Source organism: Glandiceps talaboti, chromosome 5, assembly GCF_964340395.1.
Source record: "Glandiceps talaboti chromosome 5, keGlaTala1.1, whole genome shotgun sequence".
NCBI lineage: Eukaryota > Metazoa > Hemichordata > Enteropneusta > Spengelidae > Glandiceps > Glandiceps talaboti.
This window is the reverse complement of record NC_135553.1, coordinates 12,727,313-12,742,578: the sequence shown is the minus strand read 5'-3', so window position 1 is coordinate 12,742,578 and position 15,266 is coordinate 12,727,313. Positions and strand designations below refer to the sequence as shown.

The following is a 15,266-nucleotide window of genomic DNA, read 5'->3' as shown; positions in this document are numbered from 1 at the left end:
AATGATCATTTCGAAGTACATGTAGGATTAACCATTGGAACGATTTGATGGCAAAATGTCTTCAAATTGTGTATAAATTATACTTACAAAGACGCATTATTTACAACCGGTTTTATGTTAGTGTTGACTGTCTCTGTTTTATACAAACACTTAAAAACCAATAAGCACGATCTGCGCTCTTTAAGACAGCAAGATCGTCATTGTTTTTGCTATGGTTTGTCTGAATGGAATAAACTATTTAAATATACTACACCCGGATGAATACATGCGGGGCCCAATGCTTTGGTGCCTTCATTTGATGTCTGCATTAATTGTGGCAGGTTAGTTCTTTACATTTAGACAAAATGTTGCACGAAAATATAGTCTTTCAATATCGCTAGTTTTATATGTGTAGCATGTAGTACATGTTCTTTTGGTTTCTGTGTGGTTGTATCTAAGAGAGTCAGTGAACACTAAATATGAATGGGTTGTAAATAAAAAACAACAACTATCTTTTCCAACTCCAGTTGTAGCAGAAAACAGGTTTGTGTTGTTCGATTATGCTTAACTTATTCATAATGTACAATATGTTTGAAAGTTCTCATATTCCAAACTACTCCGATCCTTCCTATTACAATTTATTCATATGTGCTTTTTTCATCATCCCTTCCAGCTTCGAAGTCATTTGCTCTTGTCATTGTCTAAAGTTTGCCTGTGGGCTAACACCATCGATGCATTGCTGATGTCGTCGGCAGCATTATCAGATCTGACAGGGCCAGGAGGTACCACGGATAACGCCCTAGTAAGTATTACTTATAGTTACAATAACATCCGTGTCATGTGCATCCTGTTATATATGGGGTTTCTCCATTACAGGACTAGGTTTCTCCAAGAGAAATGGTCACCGGTCTATGACACCACGGTATATGCACTGAAAACCACAAACTATCTGAGACTGGGTGAGTCTGATACAGACCTATGGAAACAACTGTGACGTACTCGGTTGTCAGATTCAACTAACAAAGATAATTTGTTGAAAGACCATTAATCAGCTGTTGTCTTATCCATGGCATAGATGAATAAAACATTGATGTTTTTTGTGTCCCTACCAGATGTGATGAAGTAATGAATCAAGCATAGCAATATTGGACAATTACTTGGATAGCAACCAGAATGAAGTTGGGCTGCAACTCGGGTTAAATAAAAACTCTAGCTCATTTACCATACTTGTTTCTAACACAGTGTTACAATGTCCCCAAAACCTTAAATAAAAACAAACCTTTGCCCATACTTACAATGACTGTCCAAAGACATATAATAACCTTCTTACACAATCGACGGCCATAGTATAGTGTCCCTGCGTTGGTTTTGATTACATTGTGTCATTCTCGCCAACGATTCTGTTAATCAGGAAGCCGTGTGACACTGCTAGATATCAGATCGTGTTGGACAATAATCACAAGTTGTTATTTTCCTCATATTTCAGTTGCAAGCAGCGATGGCAATGGTATTCATGGCTGGACAACTAAGGAATATCGAAGATCAAACCCGTGAAGAAATGCTTGATACAGCAACATGTAAGTCTTCTCAGTTTCCGTGGAACAAATAGTACGAACGCACAAAGAAAATTATATGTTATGACCTGGACTTGGTATTGACTGGGATGGCAATATCATGTTTCTATAATTGAAACTACAACTTGTTCAAAATTTAGCGAACAAACAGGCAAACAATTTTTAGACAACATGCCTATAGTTGCGTTTGTTGTTGTTGTTGTTGTTGTTGTTGTTGTTGTTGTTGGCGTCGTCGTCGTCGTCGCTTTTGTTGTTGTTGTTGTTGTTGTTGTTGTTGTTGTTGTTGTTGTGAATTCGATATATTTCATTCCAGTATATTTATATTGGCTGTATTCATTTTGTATACGTTATAGATTCCCAGATGAGTTTGTGGTGTCCTTACAATCAAATGCATAAGGAGGGTTATCGATTTCAATAGCGCATGATGAGTAGAGGGTAGTCACATATATTGCCTCGAAGCACTTGCAAACATCGCTAAACTGAGTCAAATCAGACAAGGCAAATATCGATTGGAATTCGTATTGATTTTCATTGGAGTGATAACTTGCGTCACATTGCGTGTGGGGGGAGGCTGTGTGTGCACGAGTGCTGTTTGTATATATTTATACAAATCATGTAAAAAAAATCGCAATGGTGGGGGCGCACGGGTACAAAAATCATGTAGCGTTATCCTATCTTCAATCTGTAATGTATTGTCGGTGGTCATTTTAGCCCTAGTACAAGGCATTGGTAACATCATTAAGAGTTCGATTGTTACGGACGAAGAAGAGGTTGAACCTATACCAACGGAACCTCCAGAATTCCCTGAGTACTATGGTGATGACCTTTCACCCGAGGAGATAGAGGAGTATGAAGCGGAACAAGCACGCCAGAAACAGCTAGAAGTTCAGTATGCGGAAAAGGCGGTAAGACAACAGCTCTTCATTATTGGCAATAGGATAACATTTCAAAATATATGTCATAGTTTTAGCATTTGAGTTTATCTATCACTTGGCTTGTTCGAACGATATCAGGGGATTTCCATAAAGAGGAAGTGAAGTTGTAATATGTCACCAGGACAACAACAGTATAAGCGTCATTATTATATTATGTACCAGCGATTACTTGGACCGATACACGAGCATACTAGAAGCGTTTACACTACGTCATGGGGTTCTGTTACAGTAGACTCAAATTTTAGATGATGATGATGATGATGATGATGATGATGATGATGATGATGATGATGATGATGATGATGATGATGATGATTTTTTTTTACAGGCTCGCACGATCAGTACCCTTGGCATCCCTATAATCGACATGGTTAGCTTAACAGTCAGGTCTTCTCAAGTTGTGGGAGAACCTTCAATCACATTGCCGTCCGAGTTTCTAACTGTTGAACTACACAGAGATGAAGCTGAAAGTTTTGCTAACAAGGAGTTTGTGGCTAGTGTTGGCAGTTTTCAGTTACCGTCATCGGATGTTCTCTTCAGCGGGAAGGATGATATCAATACATTCGTTGACGTTGAGGTGCGTGTATTAATGGTGTATATTTCCAGACGACTTTTGTTTATTTAGAATAAATAGCCCCCCCCCCCCCCCACGGCGGTTGTTATTACAGTCCGCCTGTGCGTCCGGTGATCCGTCCGAAATACACCACTCCTCAGACATGCAATATCCTATTTCTTTCAAACCTAATACAAAGGTGACATATCATGTGGGACTTATGAGCGTCAATGTTTTTCTTTTTGTTTATGCAAATTTGACTGGCGGCCATATTTGTAGGTAAAAAACTAGTAAAACTAAAATGTGTCCCTCCCTTGATTTTCATTTTCTAAAATATGACCCTCCCCCCCCCCCCCCCGAGGATCGATTTGTAAAGAGCGACCCACCCCAAATTTTCTTGGGGGTCCCCTTGTAATTATTGAAGGTTCTCTAAAGGAATTACAGTGAAATAACACTTTCAAAACATAATGCAACACTTGTGTAAAATATGCATCTTCTTCAACAGGGGTATTCGTTTTCTTGTAACCAGTACAATTCGATGAAATTACCGTATAGTATGACTAAATATGTTGTGATTCTTTTGAGCAATGAATTGGGCGTCAAACTATTCATCGGCTGTAGTGGTAATGTGGAAACTGTCGTATAACAAAAAAAGTTGTGTACTTAACTGTAATACTATCACCCACATACTTTTCTCTCTTTTTTTTTATAAATTTGACACCGTAGACCACGTCGTTTGCTGGCAATCCTTACAGCTGGGATGCAACAAGAAGCCGAGTGAAGTCCGGTGTGATTGGTATGAAACTGCTAGGTTCGGGTGGTGATGCCATGAACATCTCTGGTATACCAGGAGATATCAGTATCTTTCTTGATAATGATCAAAGTAGAGTGGAAACATTTGATGCGGTGTTTGAATCAATCGACGATACCTACTACCACATATTCCGAGTCTCGAGAAAAGAGACTAGTCTCAATATTGCTGTGAATCAATCATTTCCATTTCACTTAACACTTTTCATGAAATATGGAGAAGTTCCGAATAGTTTGGACTACGACTTCACGTGTGATCTACCACGTCATATAAGTAATGATGAGAATTTGTGGGAAGACCTGACAGAAGAGCTGAGATACACTTGTTTTATTCCTTCTACACAACTAAATGCCTTCGGAACTTATTACATTGCACTTGCCATAACAGGTAAGCTATACGAAATATAAAAGTACACAATATAATATTTTCATCTTAAGTTACAACGAGCGATGTATCATCAACACAGACAGGCAGCAGGCGGACAGACAGACAGACAGACAGACAGACAGACAGATAGACAGACAGACAGACAAGACAGACATATGCTTCTCAGGTTTGAAAATACCACGTTTGAAAATACTTTTTATCCCGAAATTTCTCTCATTGATCATTGAGGAATAATTATAATTAGTATTTCTTTGATGTTGAATTGTGTATATGTTGGTGTGTCACAGTTCTCCCACAATGCTGTTAATCACTTTCATTTAAACATCTTTATTTATGAGTAAACTTTGGGTTAATATCTTTTTTAGATGGTTTGCAAGAACGATCCAAGTCCACTTTTTCGGGTCCCGTCACTTGTACGTTAAGTATATACACAAGTAGTTGTCTATATTGGCATGAAACGACCGAAAAATGGACGACGGATGGATGTAGGGTGAGTACAGTTATCTTGTACTTTCATAACGGTTAATCAAAACAATGAGGGTAGTTCTCAAGAGATGGGCAGGGTGGGGTTTCTACAAGATCTTGAATACCGATGATTCCCACGTGTCGCGTGGAGTCATACCAGGTACATACATTTTGAAACCTAGCTGATGAAATTGTGATTTGACACAAATGACTTTAGTATGGTCAATCCAGTGCTGGAACGACTTCGCTTTGGGTAAATGTAAGATTTATAAGGGGACAGGGGGTGACACACTTTAACACAGTCTTTTCTTAAAAGCATTTACATATTTCCCTAACTTTATTTTGTAGTGTCTGGGTGTTCTTTCCGAGAACAAAGGGGGTTTCGTCATGATAGTTCCCTCATGATGTGATCACTTTGCACTTTTTTCTCTCCTCACTCACAGGTTGGTAACCTGACGACAATGCAGTCCACACAATGCCTGTGTAACCATCTCACTTCATTCGCATCCGATTTCTTCATTCCACCCAACTCAATCGATTTCTCCACTGTGTTCAAGAAGTTTGACGTGGTCAATAATGCTGCTGTATTCTCCACCGTCATAGCTTTACTTGGACTGTATTTGCTGTTACTTATCTGGGCACGAAGAAAAGACAAACTTGATGTGATGAAGGTAAATTAACCCGATGAGTCAAGAAACAAATAAAAAGCTCAGGGTCGAAACTTCAAATAGCAGAATGACTTCATATACGAATGTTCGTAATTTGTGTTAGGAGGTTGGTATAAAATCACCAAGTAGATGTGCGGTTTCTGTACGGCTATGATGAAGTTCCTGGTGTAACAGAAGCAGTATCTTTTTGAAACTTCGATGCTACCAATCTCCCTATTATTGGCAATGAATGGAATGTGGTCAGTTTATAATAGTAGAATCCGTAATGTATCATATGAAACACTCATGCCTTTTTAATTACAGTGGGGAGTAACGCCACTGGCCGACAACAACCCCTATGATAAATATTTCTACGAGATAGCAGTGTACACGGGCATGCGCCGTGGTGCTGGTACTAAGTCAAAGGTCAGCTTCATGCTGTCAGGTGACGAGGAAGACACGGGAATTAGAAGACTTGATGATAACAAAAGAAATGTAAGAGTGCGTAATTAAATGTATATGTACACGGTAGTATTTAAACTTCGGAAGTGTGTCTGTCAAATTAGACACACATGGATGGTGCAAGATGGATGTCCATATTGATCAGTTCGAACGTCTTTCCGTCTGTGCAGTGTTTTTTCTGATACGTAACAGCCAATTGTATGTGCAAGTTGCTTTACTTTTATATTTTGTCAACAGATTTGATCTTTCATATCGTATCGTAGATTACCTTGGAGTTTAATAGGATATAATTGTTTTATACCATTACAGACAGACGATATATATTTAAGGAAATAATTAAGGGGTCTTCATAAAAAACTGATTGATTTTCGAGAAATCGACATATGTTCGAGCAAATGACAAGTAAATCTTTCTTTGACAGCTTTTCAAACGAGGCTGTATCGATCATTTCGTTATGGCTGTTCCGAGCTGCTTAGGACCATTGTCCTACATACGGATTTGGCACGATGATTCCGGCAAAGGTGAACATGGCAGTTGGTATCTGTCCAGAATTATGATATCTGACCTGCAGACAGGACAAAAGTAAGCTTACAATTACCTGTGTTTGATTTATGTGTTGCGTTATTTCCATTTTGGGGTATTCATTTAGATGTTATATATATTTACCTGTATATCACTGAATCATTATGAACATTGTGTGCTTTTAAAAATCTACCTAGATTGTTGCTAAATTTCTTAGATTTTCGAATAGAAATTAGATATCTTAATAGTGATCTTAATATGAATACTCTCTCTCCCAGGTACTTTTTCTTGTGTGACAAATGGCTAGCTGTTGAGTACGAGGATGGACTCATTGATCGTCTGCTACCAGTTGCCGGTCGAGAAGACCTGGTAAATTTCAACCAACTGTTTTATCATTCAGCACGAAAGAACCTCTCCGAGAAACATCTCTGGTTCTCCGTCATATCACGCCCTAACAAGAGCTCTTTCACTAGAGTTCAGCGGTTATCATGTTGCCTGTCCCTCCTGTACTGTTCCATGATCGCAAGCTCCATGTGGTACAGGGCTGAAGAACGTGCCAATAAGGTCTTCTCGGTTGCCATTGGTCCGTTCATCGTGACATCATTCGAGTTATACGTCAGCATCATGACGAACGTGGTTGTATTTCCGGTTAACTTCATCATCGTAGAGATCTTCAGGAGAAGTCGACCAGGAACCACGTCTTTGACAAAATGGCTGAAGCGAAGAAAGACAAGACCAGTGTCAGCGACATTCGATGTCTTATTCAACGACACAGAGGAAAAACAAACCTCAAAGAAGAAAAAGAAGAAGTTCACTTTACCACATTGGTGTCTGTACTTTGGCTGGGCCTTGTGTATCTTGACAATCTTAGCTTCGTCGTTCTTCGTTATCCTGTACAGCATGGAGTGGGGCTCTCAGAAGTCGGAGCAGTGGTTGGTATCTATCATCCTATCGTTTTCACTGTCTGTGTTGGTTACACAGCCTGTACAGGTTAGTTGCTATTCACTCACTTCGAAGACAACCCATGTAGTTCAGATTATGATTAAATTTCGGTGTGAAAAACAGACGACTGGCATTATATAGAAAACGTTTCTCCAGAACGAAAGAATAAAGCCTTGGCTCCATTAAGATATCATCAATGTAAGACACTTGGATTGAATCCCCCCCCCCCAACATTTTCGCTGAAATGGGCCAACCGAGATTTTTGAAGGCAAATAGATCTCCAAAATTCAAAACCACCTTAGTTTAATTCTATTGGATAAAAATATCAAACGAAAATTGAAAGGTATTCCCAACCCTTCTGATGACTTTTTACTGAATTGATATTCGAATTGTGATTGACACAATGTTTTTGGTTTCTTTCCTAAATCGTCCCTCCGTTTGCATAAACTCTTAAACCCATTATTAATATATCAATTGCGACTGAATATTGAAGCACGTGTTATATCGTTGTCATGATTTCAGGTTATCGTCATCGCCGTCTTCTTTTCATGCTTCATGAAGAAAGTAACTGATGACGACGACGAAGACACAAATACCACAAAGGTCAAAGCCAATAAACTGAAGCCGGATGAAGAGTACATTCACAGTCCATCTAGTCAAGCCGGTGAGTCTTTATGTTACCATAGAAACAATTGCCATTCCCTCCTGTCCTTTTCTTGGTTTTAACCGAGAACAAAGTAATAACAACAGTTTAAACAGTTTATTTCATAGACACACTTTGCTTTAAAAGCCGATGCAAATCACATTTTGTTTACAAATGTGTAAACATGAATGTAAGACTCTTGCCTAATGTGTATTGTATAGTGCAGGTTTTGGAGAAACAAACTGAGAATGAAGCGGCTGTTATTTGTACGCAAAGTTTGGCATCTTGTTTGACATATATATTTCAGCAATCCTTGATCTTTTCTTTATTTGTTCTGATTTGCTTGACTTTGGACTTGCCCTTTAAATTTTTCACTGACTTTTATTTTTCAGAGGCTTTTAAGAAGACATCTCTGCTACCTCCCAAAGGTGACAAGTTGGAGGCTTTAAGAAAAGAACGTCTGAGTGAACTAAAGATGCAAAGCATCATACGAGAAATCGCCATCTTTGGTATCTTTGTTGTCGTTCTACTGAGCCTTTGCTACACCAATAGGGATCCAAATTCCTACGTCATGACCAACTCCATTCACCAGATATTTTTTGAAACTGAACACAAAATGGTCAGTACTCCCAGATTACATCATAATTCAAATAATTTCGAGTCAGTTAGCTTTGATGATAAGTGTGGGAATCATTCACGAATGTTAAAGGTTTACAACTGACACCAAATGCAAATACGTGTTGGTAGTTTGAATCTCTTCTGTACATGTCTGTGCGTGCTGTACGCTTAAGGTTACAACTACCATGAGTTCAAACTGATTATGTTTGTACAGTTAATTAATGATGCATTCTCACCTGATAATGTGGTTTGTGACAAGTGTTTTCTTCAGATTTTTTTTATTAATAACTGAATTGAGCAAAATACTAAGTTTGTTCATAGACTTTGGAGAGATGCTCTCCCCTTCTATGGTTTGTTGCCAACATGTTGCAATAACATTACATGATGTTTATTCTTCCAGGCTAAAATAAACTTCGATGGACTATCCCGGGTAAGAACTCAAAGATGACTAAACAACCAAATTTAGACAGACAAAATAGAAATAGTTTATTTTTCTACACACTCTAAAGATGATATATTCATCTTTTTTGTCATACCTGTTTTAAACAAATCTTCTTTGTAATCAATTGGTAAATGTTGTATATCTTTTGCTTGCTAAGAAGTAGATAGGACTGGTAAACATCCATAGTGTGTACACTCAGAGTCTGCATTAGATGTACAATATCCATCTCTAGTATTTTTAGATTTTCTTTTCATTCCTTTATTTTTGGTGGGAGTCAGGGAGGGGATCAACTTCATATTAAAGATGTTTATCCAAGGAACAAGTTGAGATTCATGAGATGTTTGATTTATTGATTTAAATCACTTTTTACATTGAACTGTCTGTATAACTTTCAACTAAAATGTTTTTCAAGTTCATATATATCGCCATATTGCCCATTTTGACCTGCCCTCTAGTGGTCATTCTGGGAATTGATGACGTCACATCCTCCTATCTTTGAACTTGCAATCGTGTCTTATGCATTCTGTTTATGTTTGAAAATCTCATTCCATTTTTTTATATATGTATTATCTTGAACGCTTTTTAAGGTTACAAAAAGTCACAAAGAGGGGTGAATTTGGCTGATTGTTTAAATAGATATTGCAGCTAATACCTTTTTATTCTAATAACAGACAAATCCAGCAGTATTGTGGGATTGGATAGAAGCTTCACTCATTCCGGGCCTGTATGCGAAAATGTACTATACTGGAGAGGAAATGCATTGGAGACACAAACGATTCATCAAAAACAGAGAATCCTACAGGGTTGGACCTGCCAGAATTCGCCAGTTGCGTGTGAAACCTGGTACGACATTTAAAGATAAAAGTAACGGAGACCAAGAAATAGGAGGGGGAGCCAGCAAAAATTAAATCTGATAAGAGAGTAGGGCATTCACGGCTGGTTGGTTGAGTGGTTATACAGCAAAATGCTGCACCATATTATTCCAAACCATTGATGGATATTTTTCATCATGCATTTATATTAGAATTTATTTATATGGTTAAATTTTCAAGTACTGCAGCATTACAACGATAAAATGTCAATCACTACCATAAAATATATCACAATTATCATATTATATTTCAGATACATGTGATATTCTGAGCCCAATGGACACAGTCATCAACGAATGCAGTGTAGAATATGAAATTTACGATACCGAACAAACAGACAACTTCGGTGTTGCGTGGACGCCTTTGGATTCGAACACAACCTCGTTCGATGACAATGTCAATGATACCTCACCATGGCTATACCACGATGCCATGGAGTTGAATGGTCTACCAGTCTGGGGCGAGTATAATTTGTACGGTGGAGGGGGCTATATTGCTACTTTAGAAACGACCAGAGAAAGGTCGTTTGAAATTGCAACATACTTGAGAAACAATTCCTGGTACGACCGATACACACGTGCCATCTTTATCGAATTTACTGTGTATAACGCCAACATCAACTTGTTCAGTTTGGTGACCTTTCTGATTGAACTTCCAACAGTCGGTGGTGGATTGCTTTCGCCGACCATATCGACATTCCGTCTGTACAACTACGTGGGAACCGCAGCAATCTTTGTTGTGTTGGGACAGCTCGTTTATGTAGGTTTTGTAGCATTCTTCCTGATTAACGAAATATTGAAATTACGCAAAGAGAGGAAGAAATATTTCAAGAGTTTCTGGAATTGTGTTGAGGCAGTGTTGGTTTGTTTTAGTGTAACAACGATTGCCATGTACGCCCTCAGACAGATCTTCACGACTTTGGCATTGAAAGAGGTCCATAAAGACCATTGTAAGTATAATACAAGTATAAATGTGCGATGTCTTGTTCGAGACTAGTTAACTTTTGAGGTTAGGAGACGGTCCCATAGACGGTAATACGGGGAGGGTCCGCGCGAAAAGGGTCGGTTTTTTATGTTTTTCATGAGGTGGTGGTATGAGAAGGGTTGGATGAATCAAAACTGGCGTTAATTAACAGCGACTATGCAGTCAACACTGGAAGCGTTTCAACCTGGTGTATCTACCTACAAAACGTGTGTACTCTCATCGTTCATGCCACATTAGATCTACGGCTAGCTAGCTTACTCTTCCCTCTCACATCACCCTTACCACCACCAAAATGGCAATCACAAACCACCTGCGCCAGCCCTCTCCCGTCACCATTAACACCATCAAAACTACCATCACAAATTCCTCCATTAACCACTGTCGTCTCTCCCTTTGCCAATATCATCCCTCTCCAACGTCACCACAACCACCATCATGATCCTCTCTACCACCACAACTACCATCACAATCCCCTCCATCACCATAATAACCCACTCTGCCACCATTAAAAACCCCTCCACCAGCCTTTTATCATCATAATATCTACTATTGGTGTTGTTTTGCTTTAATAATGCCTTCAAATATGTTTAATATTCAGATTTTACTTGTGAAATTAGATAATGTAAATATATTATTTCAGCAACACTATGTAAATATGTAAAGCGATTTCACGAATGTTTAACAAAAAAATGGGATTCGTACCCTAGTTGTTCTACGTCACGACAACACATGTCTACGTCATTGGTTCTGCCTTGCTCGTAGTCAAACCATTTAAAGTCTTCCTGGTCTTTCATACGTTATCCTTGTGCTGATAAAATTTCATTATTACGCAACATTTTTCTTCAAAACACTCCTTGCCCAAGGATTTGATAACTTTTCGTCATCGAGTCGACGTGGCAGGCCCCTGTATTTTCTTCGGTTGAAAAAAAGTATGGTGTTTGGGATTAAGATTTGATTGTATTCCAATGTATATTTGCAAATTTCTCTAAAAAAATTGTTTCTGAAATCAATATTTCATTTCAAACATAATTGACAGCAGTCCAGAAGTTGAAGTTATCAATTATATCAAATATTGCCTGCATAGGCTAAACGAGCATAATGTTGTCTGTTTTCATTATCAGCCAAGTTTGTAAACTTCCAACACCTAGCGTACTGGGACATGATCTTCACCTGGATTCTGGCCATCTCACTCTTCATCGCCGTACTCAAATTCCTGAAGCTGCTCCGGTTCAACAAGAGGATATCAATGCTTGGCATGACTCTAAAGAACTGCTTCAAGGACCTCGTGTATTTCAGCGTCATTTGGATAATCGTATTCCTGGCATACTGTCAAGTGTTCTACTTGGTTTTCGGCAGGGCACTCATGGACTACGCGTCGATGAGCGTGACCATGGCAACACAGATTTCTATGATGCTTGGGAGGTTTGATTACAACGCCCTCAACGACATAAATCGAGTATTCAGCAAGATTTTCTTTTTCTTCTTTATCCTCTGCCTGTATTGGATTTTGATGAATATGTTCCTGACCATCCTAAACCAAAGCATCCATGCCGTTAAGAATGACATCAACAGACAGTCGAATGAGCATGAGATCGTTGACTTTATCTGGAAGAGATTTGTCCGTTCTATTGGGTTTACACGAAACAATGGTCCAAATGTTACAAACCAGCAAGTACCGAAAGGTAACTACAATAGAAGCAAGTTGGCCTGAAATAGACCATTGTCTGATGTGACAAAAATCTTGCTTACATTGCTGAATTTTATCGTTTAGTCTATCAAAAATTAATGGTAATTGTTGAATTTTAATCACCTGACTATAGCAAATGCAATTAAATAATGAAACTAAATGAAAGAAAATGTAGCGGTGCCAGTAAAATTTTGGTCGAACCAGGCGATAAAATGTGGTGATTTTAGTAAGATCAGTGGTCGTAATTCACTTGTCCTTTTTTGCCCATTGTCACTGTTATTGTACACGATCAGTACGTCAGATCGTCTCGTCCCTACTCACCCGATACACACAAACCAAAACGGAGAATAGAATTCCCAAGCCAACCCAATGGCGTGATATGTGGTATAAATAATCCACGAGCTTTATTAGATTACCGTGGACTATAATTGCATATAACTCTTTAGAACACCAGTTCCTATTGTAATTTCTGAATACCCTTTTCCGATCCAAAATCACTGTCTAAACGATTCCCTTTTTATTCACTCACAAATTTCTATCAAAACGGACACCAGATTAACTGTCAACTTCTGGGGTTGTTATCGGTCTATGGGTCAATAATTCTAGAGACAACACACATAGGTCTGTGAATCAAAAATGTATTTCTCCAGATCTAGAAATATTGAAGATTTACGTTTATTACCAAATAATTTGAATTAAATTTTATGTACTAGTAGTTTGGTGTACATGTTAGAATTGTTACTGTTAGAAACACGGTGCTATATATTCCTTATACCCTGAACTACTTTGATCTTCTGGATTGATTTTACGGTTTTTCACTCCTTATATCAAACAGTGAGAATTCAGGCTCCAGATGCACTCAAAGAGGCAAACGTATCAAGCAGTGACTTCTCGGAGGATGCGTTCATCGGCAGCATTGAGCGACTGGTCGGCTACGTCCTTAGACACTACGGTGATATCGACGTGTCGGAGCAGTGTGACGGCAAAGATTGGACCCTAGCTATTTCGTTGAAAGACAGTAAAATGAAGAAGACAAGAAAACTACCGGCATTGACAACGTCGTGAGAAACAAGAAACTGTTTCCAGCTTCATCTCGGTTGATGTATTAAGCCTGTAAATGTCGCTACTGCGAATTGCCTGTATGTGGGAGATTTCGTTTCAATGTGAAGTTTTAGACATGCATTACAAACATGTGCTCAGTCTGTAACTGTACGGCTTGCAGGGTTACAGCAGGAGGAAGCAAGCTGTGCAGAATCGACAGAGAGGATACAATAATAATGTTTCACTTGTCTCTGACAGTGGGTGATTTATATCAATTGTTGCACGTATCTGTCTCTCGGGGACGGAGATTTCATAAACAAGGACAACATGAAAAGCACTGCACATCCATGTAATAATTTTGACAGTCAAAACAAAAACATACATCATGTCATGATTGTACACTGCGTGTGAAATATATCAAGCACAAATGGTCTGGTCCTGACTACAATGACAGACTGATGCAATAATTGATAATACTATAAAACACCCTAGTGCAAGAGAAGACGGACATGCGCAACAATTGTATCCAGTCAGACTATCGTTTCTACACTGCTTAGTTTCTTCTGCTGTATTTTGGTTTCAGCATTTCATCATCCCAACAACGTAAAACACGTTAACGTATGTCAATAAATTGATGAGATCCTCACCTAATATTCAAAATACGAGGTAAATAACGCAATATATGACGTAATTTTTGGGAAGAATCAAAAATTGAAAATGAGTCACAATCTCGTTTAACCCGCCTATTTGTACAGTCATCCATCGTACACTACCACTATCAGGACGTCCTTACTTTTTCCCATGATTCTCATGATCCAACCGATCCTACATTCCCCTTCAACTTCTGAAATGATTTTTAAAACTCGACGCCCTCTACGACAGGATTAGAAAAAAATGACAATGTCACAGTTGCAAGTTGGTAAGATGACGACCCTGCAGGGGCGTGCCTTTGCGGAAATTTTAGTCAAGCAAATGTTTCATGGTTTCCTTCTGCCTTTAATCGTCATTTCTAAGTCATCCAGATTGTTTAAAGTAGGACTGACTTGCAAGCAACACCAACATGTACACATACATTTACTTTTTTTTAAATATTTTTTAAAAAATTTTACTGAACCAATCTTCGAATATTCTTTAAAGGTGTTTACTACGAGAAACATGGAAATAAGTAAGGTGGCCCTTATGCATTGTCAACGGTGATATGCCCTTAAGTATAAGTTTTAGTGCTTTATGTACATTGAATACGTAATACATCAGCCGAATACTTGATTTACCCCAGTTACAGACTGTGTTAAATACTAATTCAGTTCAATATATGAATACATGTGTTGAATAGGTGATTCCTATCTAAGCTTGACCGTTAAACAGGGTATATATGTTGCATAAGATGTGCGTGTAAATATTAAATGTGTAAATATATAACAACATATTTGAGCGAAGTTCACAGAACCTTTATTTGTATACATCATGGTAGTATATGCTGTTTACATAATAGAGGTAACCTCGACTGCACAAACTTTTAGCATAAATCATTGTATATTAAATGTGGATAACGATGAGGCTGTTACATTTACAATTACTTCGATTTTATATAGTATTTATGAATCTTGTAGTTTTGCTGTAGACTAATGACCGTGTAATCGTGTAAATAAGGATTTTTCATATGTCATATATTTCGCAGTGTTTTAATATCTACTCTCACATT

The 15,266-nt window shown here is 38.3% G+C and overlaps 1 protein-coding gene across 1 annotated transcript; it reads left to right on the top strand.

Annotated features, from left to right (window-relative positions):
- Positions 1–3,869: 3,869 nt before the first annotated feature.
- On the top strand, positions 3,870–13,588 carry LOC144435369 (polycystin-1-like protein 2). Its single transcript, XM_078123965.1, has 13 exons — positions 3,870–4,239; positions 4,605–4,729; positions 5,148–5,375; positions 5,676–5,846; positions 6,235–6,395; positions 6,614–7,325; positions 7,800–7,941; positions 8,313–8,539; positions 8,939–8,968; positions 9,652–9,844; positions 10,106–10,801; positions 11,958–12,518; positions 13,359–13,588. Exons 1-13 carry the CDS (start codon positions 3,870–3,872, stop codon positions 13,586–13,588), a joined length of 3,846 nt encoding a protein of 1,281 aa, XP_077980091.1.
- Positions 13,589–15,266: the final 1,678 nt, after the last annotated feature.